General features: G+C 36.4%; 1 protein-coding gene across 2 annotated transcripts in view; it reads left to right on the plus strand.

Annotated features, from left to right (window-relative positions):
* KATNAL1 (katanin catalytic subunit A1 like 1) overlaps positions 1 to 14,933 on the plus strand; it is a 63,432-nt gene extending 48,499 nt beyond the window's left edge. For both annotated transcript variants that reach the window (XM_045566838.1, XM_045566839.1), the window contains exons 10-11: positions 13,269 to 13,395; positions 14,669 to 14,933. In XM_045566838.1, coding sequence (XP_045422794.1) covers positions 13,269 to 13,395; positions 14,669 to 14,867 — 326 coding nt within the window. In that variant the 3' untranslated portion in view covers positions 14,868 to 14,933. The remainder of the gene's footprint in view (positions 1 to 13,268; positions 13,396 to 14,668) is intronic.
* Positions 14,934 to 15,282: the final 349 nt, after the last annotated feature.

Raw genomic sequence — 15,282 nt, forward strand, 5'->3', positions numbered from 1 at the left:
TCTAAATTTCCTTTTTCTTTCTTTTTTCTTTGGCCCTTGGGTTATTTAGAACTGTCTGGTTTAGTAGTCAAATATTGGGATTTTCTGGATACCTTATTGTTGATTTCTAATTTAATTCTATTATAGTCAGGAACATATTCTATAAGATGTCAATTTTTGAATATTTTTGAGATCTATTTTATGACTCAGCATATAGTATATCTTGGTGAATGTTCCAGTTGCAATTGAATAGAATGTTCATTCTGTGCTTGTTATAATATTCTATAAATGTCAGATCAGGTTGGTGTGATGTATGCAAATGTTTAAGATTCTTGCTGATTTTTTAAGTCTAGTTTTTCTATCAATTACTGAAAGTGGTTTATATAAATCTTCAGCTGTGGCTGGGAACTTGTTTATTTCTCCCTTTAATTCTGTCAGTCTTTGCTTCATGTTTTGCTTCATGCATTTTGAAGTTCTGTTATTAAGTACATAAATCATTATTGTTACACCTTCGTGGTCCTTCTGTTATTGTGAAATACCTCTCTTTATCGCTGATAATGTACTTTAGCATGATATCTACTTTGATGGATATTAATACAGCCTCACCATCTTTCTTTTGCTTACTGTTTACATGATATATCTGCTTTCCTTTAATTTTCATCCTGTCTGTCTTTATATTTACAGTATAGTTCTTGTAGACAGCATGTAATTGGGGTTTGTTACTTATCCAGTCTATCTCTGCGTTTTAATTGGAGCCTTTAATGCATTTAAATTTAATACAATTATTGATGCAGCTGTGTTAACTCTGCCATCTTGCTATTTGTCCTATTTGTTTCTCTGTGCCTCCTTTCCTAATTTCTTTTGGGTTAATTGACTAATTTTTACTATCCATTTTAATGTCATTATAGGAATTTTAGTTGTATCTAACTATTTATTTTACTAGTTGCTCTAGTGATTACAGTGTGCATAGTTTTATTTAGTTATTTTTTATTCTTTTATACTTTAAAGTCTATACCTAAATTAAAAGTGATTTATGCGTCACCATTACAGTATTACAGGTTACTCTATTTGTGTGTATATTTACCTTTGCCGGAGAACTTTATACTTTTGCTTGCTTTTGTGTTGCTGTCTAGCATCCTTTTGTTTCACTTTGAAGGACTCCCTTTAGCAATTTTTATAAAGCAGGTCTCAGAAGCCCCTTAGCTTTTGTTTATCTGGAAAGGTCTTTATTTCTTCATTTTTGAAGGGCCATTTTGCCTGATAAAGTATTGTTAGTTGGCAGGCTTTTTTCTTTCAGTACTTAGAATATATTATGCCACTCCTTTCTGGCCTGTAATGTTTCTACTGAGAAATTTCCTTATAGTCTTGTGAATACTCGTTAGTAGATGACAAATAGCTCTTCTCTTCCTGCTTTCAAGAATTCTCTTTGTCTTTGAATTTTGGCAATTTGACTATAATGTGTCTCAACTTGCCTGAACTTTGGGTTCATCCTACTTGGAGTCCTTTTGAGCTTCTTGAATTCAGATGTCCATTTTCTTTCTCCTATAGGTAGACCTCATTTTGTTACACTTCTCTTTATTGCACTTTGCCCATGATGATTTTTTTTAACAAATTGAAGGTTTGTGGCAACTCTGTGTCAGGCAGGTCTGTCAGCATGATGCTTACTTTGTGTTTCTGTGTCATATTTGTTAATTCTTGCAATATTTCAAATGTTTCATTATTATTATATCTGTTAAGGTGATCTGTGATCAGTGATCTTTGATGTTACTATTATAATTATTCTGGGGTGCCACAAACCATGCCCATATAAGATGACAAACATAATAAATGTGTACATTCTCACTGTTCCACTGAATAGCCATTCCTCCCTCCCTCTCTTTCCTCAGGCTTCCTCATTCTCTGAGCTGCAACAATATGGAAATTGAGTCAATTATAATTAATAGTCTTACAATAGCTTCTAAGTGTTCAAATGAACAGGAAGTGTCACATATCTGTCATGTGGAATCAAAAGAAATGAGTAAGCTTAATGAAGAAGGCATGGTGAAATTAGGATGAAAGCTAGAACTTTTGTCTCAAACAGTTAGCCATGTTGTGAATACAAAGGAAAAGTCTTGAAGGAAATTAAAAATGCTACTGTAGTGAACACATGAATGATAAGAAAGCAAGGGAGAAAGTTTTAGTGTTCTGGATAGAAGATCAAACCAGCCACAACATTCCCTTAAGCCAAAGCCTAATCCAGAGGATGGCCCTAACTCTTCAGTTCAGTGAAGGCTGAGAGAGATGAAGAAGCTGCAGAAAATAGTTGGAAGCTAGCAAAGGTTGGTTCATGAAGTTTAAGGAAAGAAACTGTCTCCATCACATAAAAGTACAAGGTGAAGCAGCAAGTGCTGGTGAAGAAGCTGCAGCGAGTTGTCCAGAAGATCTAGCTAAGATCACTGATGAAGGTGGCTACAGTAAACAACAGATTTTCAATGTAGACAAAATAGCCTTCTGTTGGAAAAACATACAATCTTAGACTGTCATAGCTAGAGGGGAGAAATCAGTGTTTGGCTTCAAAGCCTCAAGGGACAGACTGACTCCCTTGTTGGGGCTAATACAGCTGGTGACTTGAAGTTGAAGCCAGTGCTCATTGACCATTCTGAAAATTCCAGGGCCCTTAAGAATTATTGCTAAATGCTGTGCCTGTGTTCTATAAATGGAACAATAAAGCCTGGATGGCATCACATCTGTTTATAGCATAGTTTACTGAATATTTTAAGCCCAACATTGTGACCTACTGCTTAGAAAAAAAGATTCCTTTCAAAATATTACTGGTCATTGACAGTGTACCTGGTTACCCAAGAGCTCTGATGGAGATGTACAAGGAGATTAATGTTGTTTTCATGCCTGCTAACAGAATATCTATTCTGCAGCCTGATCAAGGAAGAGTCATTTTGACTTTCAAATCTTATTATTTAACAAATACATTTTGTACGACTATACCTGCCATAGATAGTGATTCCTCTGATGGATCTGAGCAAAGTAAATTGAAAACCTTCTAGAAAAGAGTCACTATTCTAGACAACATTAAGAATATCTTCGGTTCATGGGAGGATGTTACAACATCAACATTAACAGGAGTTTGGAAGAAGTGGATTCCAACCCTCATGGATGACTTTGAGGGATTTGAGACTTCAGTGGAGCAGTAACTGCAGATATGGTAGAAATAGCAAGAGAACTAGAATTATTGATAGAAGTAGAGCCTGTAGATGTGACTGAATTCGTGCCATCTCATGATAAAACTTGAATGGATCAGGAGTTGCTTCTTATGAATAAACAAAGAAAGTAGTTTCTTGAAATGGAATCTACTCTTGGTGAAGAGATACTGTGAACATTGTTGAAATGACAACAAAGGATGGAGAATATTTTATAAACTTAGTTGACAAAACAGCATCAAGGTATGAGAGGATTGACTCCAGTTTTGAAAAAAGTTCTACTGTAGGTAAAATGCTATCAGATAATATCGCATGCTACAGAGAAATCTCTCATGAAAGGAAGAGTCAGCTGATGCAGGCAGCTTCACTTTTACTTATTTTAAGAATCTGACACAGCCATTCCATGCTTCAGCAATCACTACCCTGATCAGTTAGCAGCCATCAATGTTGAGGTGTGACACTCCACCGGCAAAAAGATTAAGACTTACTGAAGTCTCAGATGATCATTAGGATTTTTAGTAAGAAAGTATTTTTTTTTAATTAACGTATGACTACTGGTTTTTTTAGATGTAATGCTATTGCACACTTAGTAGATTACAGTATAGTATAAACATAAATTTTATATGCACTGGGGAACTTAAAGTCTGTGTGACTCGCTTTTTTGTGATATTTGCTTTATTGTGGTGGTGTGTACCCAAACCTGCAGTATCTTTGAGGTGTGCCTGTATTTGGGAAGTGTTGGCCATTATTTCTTCAAATAAGGTCTCTGTCACTTTCTCACTGTTTCCGTCTGGAACTTCCATTACATGCATATTGGTCCATTTTATGGCATCCCATACATTTCTTAGGCTTTTTTCATTTTTCTTTTTTTGTTTCTCTGACTTGATTTCACATGACCTGTCTTTGAGTTCACTGATTCTTATGCTTGATCAAGTCTTCTGTTGATCCGCTCTAGTGAATTGTTCAATATAGTTCTTATATTCTTTAGCTCCAGAATTTCTCTTTGGTTCTTTTTTAATGCTGTGTCTGTTTGTTGAATTCTCATTTCATTCATGCATCGTTTGACTTCATTTAGTTGTTTTTTCTATGTTCTCTTGTATAACACTGAGGTTCTTTGATGATTATTTTGAATTCTTTGTCAGATAATTCACAGATCTTTGTTTTTATAGTTTGGTTCCTAGAGATTAATTTTTTCCTTTGATTGGGCCATGTTGCTCTGTTTCTTCATATGCCTTGTTTTTTGCTGTGATTTGTGCATTTGAAAGAACAGCTACCTGTTTCAGTCTTTATGGACTGGATTTGTACAGGGGAAGACCTTCACTAGTCATTCCAGCAAGAGAGTGTGGGGGCCTCTCCAACCTCTTATGGAGATGCCTCCTCTCTGGGGCTTGTGTATGTAATTTCCCAATTAGAGAGGTTTGCTGCTTTCTTTCAGGAGCTTGTAGTCTGTTGCTCCCTCTGGTGTCTGTCTGTGGTACTATCGGATCTCTGGTGCTGCAACAAGGGCTTAACTTTCTTTTGTTCTTTGTGGCCCCCAGACCTCCATGGTATGCCAGTTCCATCAGTGCTGTGCGTCTGGTGAGGCAGAAATCAGTCCCTTGGACAGTCTTCTGAAAAACTGGAATGTTAGACACATTTTCCACTCTTTCTTTCCCAGCTGAGAAGCCACAAGCTGGATACGTTCTCCCAATCATGTGGAGCTGTGTCAGCTTTTGTCTGTGGTATTATAAGTTGCTTGTGCTACAAGAAGCTGCTGAGCTCTTTTGTGTGCCTGAATCAAGTCTGGCAAGACAGGAAGTAGTCCCTTGGGCAGCCCTCTGAAAAACTGGAATGTTGGATGTACCTTCCACTTTTTCTTTCAATCCCAAGGGAAAAGCTATGAGTTGAGCTTTTCCTCCCAATTGCATGGAGCCGTGCTGGCTTGGGGAATGGGCTGACTTGGTTGAAATGAAATGGCTTTTCTTACCCATTTCAATTCTAGGCTTTGAACTTGCCTGTGGTGCTGTGACTTCCTAACTGGTTTCTAAGATTCTCAGAAAGGCTTTTTGAAATGTATATTGTTGTTAAGTCTTGTCTCTATGGGAGAACTTCTATAGGAAGTCGAGGGCTTCCTATTCTACTACTTTGCTGATGTCGTTCTTGGCTACTGTTGTTTTTTGATATGAGGTCAGCTACCATTCATGTTATTGTTTCCTTGTGTTTATTGTGTCTTTTCTCCCACAGGCTGCTCGTTTTGTTTTTTAAAATCAACTTTATTGAGGAATAATTTGTATATAATAAACTTTATCCATTTAAAATTCGATGAGTTTAACAGTTGTATACAGCCAGAAAACCATACCACAATCAAGAAGGAGACCCTATCGTTTATCCACAAAAGATTTCTTGTGCCCCTTTGTAATCCATCTTTCCCTCTTGTCTGCATGTCTCTTCCCTCAGGCAACCACTGATCTGATTTTTGTCAGTATAGATTATTTTGAATTTCATATAAATAGAGTCACACAATATATATTATTTTGTGACTGTCTTCTTTCATTCACTCAGCATTATGATTTTGAATTTTATCCCTATTGTTTGTTTTTTTTATTGGTGAGTAATGCTTTATTATGTGGACATACCACAGATTGTTTATCTATTTTCTTACTTACGAATGTTTGGATTGTTTCTAGTTTGGATTATTGTGAATAAAGCTGCTGTAAACATTCATGTTCAAGTGTTTGTGTAGACAGAAGTTTTCATTTCTCTTGAATAAATAACCTATATGTGAAATGACTGGGACGTGTGATAGTGATGATAGATGTTTAACTATAGAAAATAAGTTGGCATTTTCTTGAATAGTTGTCTTCTATTGTTGTTTTTAAGATATTTTATTTATCTTTGTGTTTTAGTAGTTTGACTATGATGTACCTCTGTAGGGTTTTCCTTTTATTTGTCCTGCATTTATGTTGGACATTTTCATATTGTTGTATGGGCCATTGGGACTCTGTTAAATTTTTTTTCCATCTTTTTTCTTTCTATTCTTCAGGTTGGATAATTTCTATTCCTCTATCTTCATGTTTACTGACCCGTTCTTCTACAGTCTCCTGTCTGCTTTTAAACCTGTCCAGTGAATTTTTTATTTTAGATATTAGATTTTGCAAATCTAACATTTCCACTTGGTTATTTTTTATAGTTTTCATTACTTTGCTGGGTTTCCTCATTGGCTCATTCATTTTTGTCTCTCTTTTCCTTTAATTCTTTGATATTCTTCCCTTCAGAAGGTGGGGCTTAATTCCCCTCTCCTTGCATAGGGATTGGACTTAGTGATTTGCTTCTAAGGAATACAGTATGGCAGAAGTAATGCTAAATGATTTCTGAGACTAAATCCTAAAAAGGATAAATATTTGCCTAGCTCTCTCACTTGTATCATTTGCTTTTGGGGAAGCCAGGTGCTATGCCACGAGGACACTCAAATAGCTGTGGATAAGCCCACATGGGAAGGAACTGAAGTCTTCCACCAGCAGCCAGCACAACTTGCCAGTCATTGAGTGAGCTGCCTTTGGATGACTGGAATCCTAACCCATGTGTGGACTATAGCTTCATGAGAGACCTTATGTTCATCAGGGTTCTACAGAGGAAAGAGAACCGATAGAATGCATATATATGCAGAGAAAGAGATTACTTTTAGGGAATTGGCTCACACAATTATAGGCACTTACAAGCCCAAAATCTGCACAGTGAACTGGTAGGTAGATACCCAGGAGGAGCTGATGTTGCAGTTGAAGTCTGAAAGCCATCTGCTGGCAGAATTCCCTCTTCCTGGGGAGAGGTCAGTCTTTTGTTTTATTCAGCCGATTAGATGATACCCACCCATGTTATGGAGGGTAATCTGCTTTACTCAAAGTCTGCCAAATTAAATGTTAATCTCATACAAAAAGTTCCTCACAGAAACATCCAGAATAATGTTTGATGAAATGTTTGGGCACCGTAATTCAGCCAAGCCATCATAGTAAATTAACCATCACAGACCCTAAGCTAGAACTTCCTAGCTAAGCTGCTCTTAAATTCTTGGTGCACAGAAACTGTGAGGATAATTTGTTGTTCAAAGCCTTTAAGTTTTAGTATAATTGGTTCAGAAATAGATAATTGGTATACAGCTTTATAGATTTTTGTCAGCTAATTCCAGCATTGGATTCATCTGTTTCTGTTGGCTACTTTGTAATTTTCTTGATTATGGGTCACATTTTTCTGCTTCACATGTCCAGTAATTTTTATTGTATGCTCTACGTTGTGGGGAGTCTGAGTTAATGTTGCTTTCCTTTAAAAGAGTGTTCTGGCAGGCATTCAGATTACTGGCAAAGTAAGAAAACTTCGTATTACAGTTCTCTGCCGCCTGTTGGCTAATACATGAAAGCAGTTGCCTCTTATATTTTGTCTCATATTATGTGTTTACCATCGGAGGGCAAGTCTGGTACTAGTTATTTCATGGCCAGAAGGTGAAGCCTCACCTTTGAATTTTGAAACTTAATTTTTATAATACATTCCTTGGTTACTTTTGTGACTAGACCTCAAGGTTGTACAACACAATTAATTGATAGATTTTTAGCTCACAGTTTCCATTTTATATTGTCTTTTGTGAGTGTTACCCTGTATTCTATTAATTTTAATCTCATTCCTTAAAAAGAAAACTTTTCTTTTTCTTAGAATAGTGTTTAATTTACTGATTGAGCTCATAAAATAATAAACTTATTTAAAGCAATAGCAGATGTGATTAGATTTAGAACCCATAAACTGTCCTGGAGTGTGACGCCTCCCAGAAGAAGAAACTCTTTAGTGCCTGGCCCTCTATTATATCAGTCTTACGAAAATTTGAAATTTGAGTGATTTGTTCTCATTTCTGATTTTATAAATTTCTTCTTTTTTCTCTTTTCCCTTTTTCTCTTCGTCTTTGATTTCTAAACAAAATATGTATATGACATCTAGTATATTTGAAAGTTTTAATTTTACTGACCATATTATAGTGATTATTAAAGAAAAATTAATACTGATGGGAGGGGGAATAAAATTTTTACTGCTTAAACTGGCATATTATTCACACTTTTGTTCTTTGAACTTAATTCACTATGAAAAGGAAGAAAAAATAGTAGAAAAATAGTTGAGGACAAGAAGTTCCTGAACTGCTGAGGAATGCTTAGGTATTGGGGGAGGGGCATACTTTATGTTTCTATCAGGTCATTAAATATGAAATGTTCAATTTCAAACCAAAAGTGTAGTTTATTATATCTCAAACAGGAAGCAGTAACAGTTGACACAGTTTTGCTATCTTAATGGTAGCTTGTTTATGCCAGCAGCGAAGAAGCCTGGAGAGCAAGTGGTAATGAAATCATGAAAGGCATTTTCCACAGCTTGTTAAGAACTGAATATTTCTCCTTGCAAAAAGTGGTCCAAAGCCTGGAAGAAGTGGTCAGTTGGTGCAAGGTCTGGTGAATACAGTGGATAACAGAGAGTTTCCAAGTCCAACTGCTGTAGTTTGAGCAGCATTGTTTGTGCGACATGTGGTCGAGCATTGTCTTGCAAGATGATTGGCCTGACTCTATTGACCAATCTCAGCTGCTAATCACAAGCATCCTCATCATTTCATCCAATTGGTTGCAGTAGACATCTGCTGTAATCAGTTGAACAGGTTTCATGAAACTGTAGTGGGTAATACCAGTGCTGGGCCACCAAACAGACACCATTAGCTTTTTATGATGAATATTCGGTTTCCATCTGTGTTTCCAGGACTTCGTCTTTATCCAGCCATTGTGCTGAACACTTGCAGTTGTCAAAAAGAATCCATTTTTCACCACACATAACAATATGGAGTAGAAATGGTTTGCCTTTATGATGTGACAGCAAAGAAAGGCGGCTTCAAGACGATTTCCCTTCTGATGCTTGTTTCACTCATGTGGAACCCATCTATCCAGATTCTTTACCTTGCCAGTTTGTTTCAAATAGTTCAATATTGTTGGAATAGTAACGTCAGACCTTGCTGCTAATTCACATGTAGGTTGAGATGGATTCGCTTCCACTACAGGTTTCAGCTCATCGTTATCCACCTTGGTTTCAGGTCACCCACATGGCTCATTTTCAAGATTAAAATCACCAGGATGGAAATTCTCAACCATCAATGTCCTGTGCGTTCATTAGCCACATCCTTCCCAGACACTTTGCTGATATTTTGAGCTATCTGCACAGCATTGGTTCCACAACAGAACTCGAAAATAACACGAAGTTTTGACTTATCCATGGTTTAACAAAAATTGCTCTAAAAAAAGTTTGAAAAATAATCACAAACCAAACCGTGAGTTTGAAAGACTGAGGATGTGCCTTCATAATAAAAATAAAACAAGAAATGTCAAAGTGAAATGTCAGAGGTATCAACTGTCAAACTTAGTACTTAAAGAAATCAGACATTTTATACTTAATCATCTAATATAAAGGTAGGAACTCAGTTTCCTTTGGAAATATAGAAGAAGAAAATAAATTTGGCTCACTAAAGGGCTTCCTTCTAAGCCTGTTTTCCCCTACAGGAAGTTTGTGTCTGTTATAGCTGATCACATTTGAGTGCTTCTCTTTGCTCATTATGTGCCTGAAGCTGTGTATGACCATGGAGAAATGCTTTCTCCTAAAAGGGCTTCCAAAGTGAAATATTAAAAATGATTGATCTCATGGAGACAGAGACTGATGGTTATTAGAGGCTGGGAAGGGTAGCAGTAAGGAGTGGTAAAGTGGGGATGGTTAGTGGGTACAAAAATATAGTTAGATAGAATGAACAATATTTGATAGCACAACAAAGTGACTATAATCAACAGTAAATTAGGGTGTACTTTAAAATAACTAAAAGAGTGGAATTATAATGTTCCTAACACAAAGAAATGATAAACGCCTGAGGGAATGGATACTCCAATCACCCTGATTTGATTAATTCACATTGTATACCTTTAAAGGCCCTGTCTCTAAATATGGTTATATTCTGAGGTACTGGGGACTAGAACTTTAACGTAAGAATTTTGGGATACATGATTCAGCCCATAGCATCCATTATGTGATTATACCACAATTTATCCATCATATTAGTTGATGGACATTTTGATTCTTTCTCGTTTTTTCTGTGATGAACACTGCTACTGTGAACATTCTTATATGTGCATAGGTGAAAATGCCTGAGTTTCTTTAGGCCAGGGATGCAGCATTCCATCCTAGGAGTGAATTGCTAGATCATGTTGCAGAGCTACAACATTACTAGGTAAATCTAATATGTTTTGCAAAGTGGTTGTTCCAATTTACACTCCTGCTAGTCTATGACAGTTCCTGGTGTTTCACATTTTTCCCACACTTGGTACTGCCAGACTTTTAAATTTATACCACTCTACTGGTATGCAGTGCTATCTCATTGTGGCTTCAGTTCTATTTCCTTTATTATTAAAGAGTTTGAAAATCTTTTATTTATTGTCCATTTGGATTTTGTGATATATCTGTTCAGGTGTTTTGCCTGTTTTCTATTGGGTAGTCTGACTTTTTCCTACTGATTTACAGGAATACTTTAAATACTTTGGATATAAGTCTTTTGTTCCTTATATGTTATAACTATCTTCTCAAACTCTGTAGCTTGTCTGTTTTCACTGTATTTACATTGTCTTTTGATGAACAGAAGGTCCTAATTTTAATGTGGTCAGACTATCAATCTTTTCCTTTGTAGTTTATTTTTTGAGTATATATCTTGAGAATACTTCCATGGGATCATTAAGATATTTTCCTATATTATTTTCTAAAATACTTACAATTTTGCATTTTAGGTTTATATGTAACATATCAGGCACTTATTTTTGTGTACTGTGTGATGTAGGACCTGATTTCATTTTTCTCCCTGTGGATAATCAGTTGTTCTGGTACCATTAGTTGAAAAGACACTCCTTTCCCTCATTTATCATAAATCAAGTGTCCATAGCATTGTAAGGCTGGTGGCAGGCACCCCTCCCCTCCCTAATGAAAAAAAGAAGAAGCCCACAAGACCTGCTGAAAACAATGCCTGCAAGGCCCAGCTAAGTTAAAGAATAGCCACACCTGGATGGTTACCCTGATAAGGGTCTCGGTTCCTGGAATCCATACATACCACCAGCCCCTCCTAGTTCTCAATACCCACCCTAAAACCATAATGGAAAATTCCTAACTCTCCACGCCAAAACTCTTTGCCCCGAAAAACCCCCATCCCCTAGCTCTAAAACATACACAAACCCACACAAAACTTCTAGGCGGCATGACTTCTCGGGTTCCTCTCTCCCAGGACCTGTGAACCTCCCCTGGGCCCCTCTCTTGGGACCTGTTACCCTTGCCCAGGAGCGCTCAAAATAAAGTCTCGTTGCTTACTCCTTTCAACTCTGCTTGTCTTTCTTTCTCTAGCACCGACCATCCAAAAACCTTACAAGTATATGCTTTGATCTGCTTCTAGGCACCTTATTCTGTGTCATTGATCTATTTGTCTATCTCTACAAGTGTGATTTCAATCCTGTTACTTTGTAGTAAGTCTTAAAATTTGATAGAGCAATTCCTCCAACCTTGCTGTTGCTCTTCCAGAGTGTCTCTGTGGTTCTTCATTCTTTCCATTTCTGTGAACATTTCAGTATGTACCTGTCAGATTCCACAGACAGACCTGTTAGGAGGATCTTAATTGGAATGCTTTGGCTCTATAAGATCAGTTGGGGAAGAATTGTCAATGTCAAGAAAGACAAAACAAAGTAAACAAAAAATAGACAGTGGGGGAGTATTTTAGATGAGAGAAGACTAATGAGACTTGGTAACTAAATGCAATATGTGATGGTTTAGAAAAGTTATAAAGGCCTGGTGCAAATGGGGAAATTTTACTTTGAATTGTGTATTGGATGATACTAACGTACCAGTGTTAAATTTCCTGATAAGGGTGAAAAATGTATATATACCTTTGTTCTTAGGAGAACTGTGCTAAAGAATTTAAGGTGAAGAATTGTGATGCCTACAGCTAGCTCTCCATTCAAAAAGGGGGAGAGGAGGGGAGGAGAGGAGGAGGCAGCTAGAGTAATAATGGCAAAATGTTAACAGTTGGCAAACTTGATGAAAGGTAAATGGGTCTTCATTGATCCCCCCCACCAACAGATTTAAAAATTTTCAAAATAAAAGCTGAAGAAAGGTAAATTTTATTTTGTGTCTCAGAAAATAGTACAGAGCCAGATAAACCAGTAACGAGTTATCTTAGTGTGCTATGTTAAGCAGATTTGCACTAAAACCAATAGTGAAATGGCAGGCATAATTGATTATTTAAAAAATTCACCAGTTTGAACTTAACTCAGTACACATTTAAGTCACACTGGAACAGCAAATGTCTGTGGGCTGGCTCTTTAAGTCAAAAATACGTTAGTGAGGCTTTGGGGTTTTTTTTTTTTCTTTTTTGCCAATTTCTGATTTTCAGGAAAATTTTTTTAAACTACTGATGAGAGTTCTGGAAATCTGTATCATTCTAAAAAGTGAGCAAAGTAGTTCATACATAGGAGTTATACTTGATGCAGTCTAGTTTCTTTTTGTTCTTGTTGTTGAGACAGAGTCTTGGTCTGTCACCCTGGGTAGAGTGCAGTGGTGTCATCATAGCTCACTGCAACCTCCAACTCCTGGACTCAAGAGATCCTCCTCCCTGGGCCTCCCAGAGTGCTTGGATTACAGGCATGAGTCACCGCACCTGGCCAGGAGTTATACTCAATACAGTTTAGTTTTGTAAAACTAGGCTAAATATTTTTTACTAGAAGCATTTGTAGTGCTTGAATACTCATGTTTATATTTCTCATATTCCTCTGTTTTCACAGCATGTATCCTCACAGTCTATAAGGAAATTTCTGAGTTTTGTTTTAATTTTTAGTTATTGCAGCAAAGACATATAGGAAGTTAACTGATTCTATGAGTCATGCAATGAATTGGTGATACCAGTGGACTCACAATTATTGACTCTTCTTTGCATTGGCCTCTTTCTTTTCTTGAATGTTAATATACGATTTCTCAGACAAATGATTTGTAAAGTAAAACGTCTAACACAACAAAAAAATCTTCCAACAGCAAAAGGAAGAGCTGAGCTTCTGAAGATCAATCTTCGTGAGGTCGAAATAGATCCTGATATCCAACTGGAAGATATAGCAGAGAAGATTGAGGGCTATTCTGGTGCTGACATAACTAATGTTTGCAGGTATCTTTTTTTAGTGATCTGTGATCTTAGACATTAGTTATAGATTTGGCAGGAGGACCAGTCTTAATGTAATTAGCCCTTGACATGAAAGCAGCTACCTATTTCTTTGAAATGGTTTCCCATTTGTCTTGATTTTTTCTATTTAACTTCATTGGTCATTGTTAGATGAATAATTATGTAATAATATATACACTGATGTTTTTGCTCTTTTGATTTTTAAGAAATTGTTGTGTCTAACTTGGTAATAATGATTTTGACAACCTAAGGTTAATTTAGCTCTATGTTAGAGCCTAACTGCATCAACATAAAGTATAATAATATCATTTAGTTTTGGTTGGCATTATTTGACCACATGCAGATGAACAAAGTTGATCAGTTTAAGCTGTGGAAGATAAATACACAAGCACACACACACACATTTTTAAATTTCTCTTTCAATTTAGCGACATTTTTAGATAATTCATATTACTCAGTGAAGAGGACTTTTTTGTTTAGATCTTATTTTTATTTTTCTAAGGGTGACTTTAGTAGCCTTTCTTTAAAGCCATAACATCTTTCTCTCACCTTCTCTGGTAGTATTTTTTCTTGGTGCATCTAAGTTTAGTGGTACACAATAAGCTCACAATAGTTTCTACTATCACTATAGTAAAATATCTAAAAATTTGAAATTTTGGTTGCTTGGCCTTCTTAATAGCTTTTTTTGTGATCACAAATCATCTATTTCTTCCAGACCCTCAGATTTATTTATAGTTGGTCAAATAGAGCTGAAAATGGGATCAGGGGAAGCCAGGGTTTATGCCTTTAGTTGCCCACAAATATTCCATGTAGGAAATTTCATGTGCTCTATATATGTCCTCATATTCATGTTCCAGAGAAAGAGGTTTCTGGCTTTACCCCTCTAATTAGGCTGTAGACAGACCAGTCTATGGTTTGAATTATCTCAACATTAGCCATATACTCATTTCCAACTGTACAATTCAGCATTTCAAAGTTCAACTTCAGTTTCCTAAACTTCTTGGTTTGTCCTTGAGGAGTAGGTGAGAAAGAAAATTCAGGGCTACCTGAGCTCACCCTAGACTTTTAGGGTTCATTAACTATATGTTTTATGTTTTAAGTTCTTTGATTCCTGTTTAACTTCTCAACCCTCAGGATGGAAAATTCTAAGCTGTATCATAAAAACACGTAAAATAATCTTGTGAGTGTTTTCCCATAAGTTTGTTACAATTGAAAGTGTTTAAAACTATACTGTCGACTGATTCTGGTACATTTTTAGGGATGCCTCTTTAATGGCAATGAGACGACGTATCAATGGCTTAAGTCCAGAAGAGATCCGTGCACTTTCTAAAGAGGAACTTCAGATGCCTGTTACCAAAGGAGACTTTGAATTGGCTCTAAAGAAAATTGCTAAGTCTGTCTCTGCTGCAGACTTGGAGAAGTATGAAAAATGGATGGTTGAATTTGGATCTGCTTGAATTTCTGTCAGCTCCTTCATGTCTGGTATTATTGTTTATAACATGTGAAGAATTCCTGCAATTTTTTTTTTAAAAACAGTTTTGGAATTTTTCATTGGAGAGATTTTCACTTAAGGGAAAAAAAAATCTAAAACTACAAAGAATACTAAATGTAGTTGAGAAATAAGAAAAGCTACATAGAGAGTCTGATCATCCCGTCCCCCAGCTTTGTGCTGGTATTCCACATACTCATGCACTCGTTTTTGCACCCCCAGCAATCTGTCAGAGAGGAGGAAGAAAGTAAGCAGTGTGCTATTTTAGGAACTTGTTTACAAGAGATTTAGAAGGACCGCTATTTCTCAGGTGTATTTGTCAGCTTTTTTTTTTTTTCCAGTTCTTTGCTTTGTCAACTTGAGGGACCTATCTATATATGTTG

Source organism: Lemur catta, chromosome 13, assembly GCF_020740605.2.
Source record: "Lemur catta isolate mLemCat1 chromosome 13, mLemCat1.pri, whole genome shotgun sequence".
NCBI lineage: Eukaryota > Metazoa > Chordata > Mammalia > Primates > Lemuridae > Lemur > Lemur catta.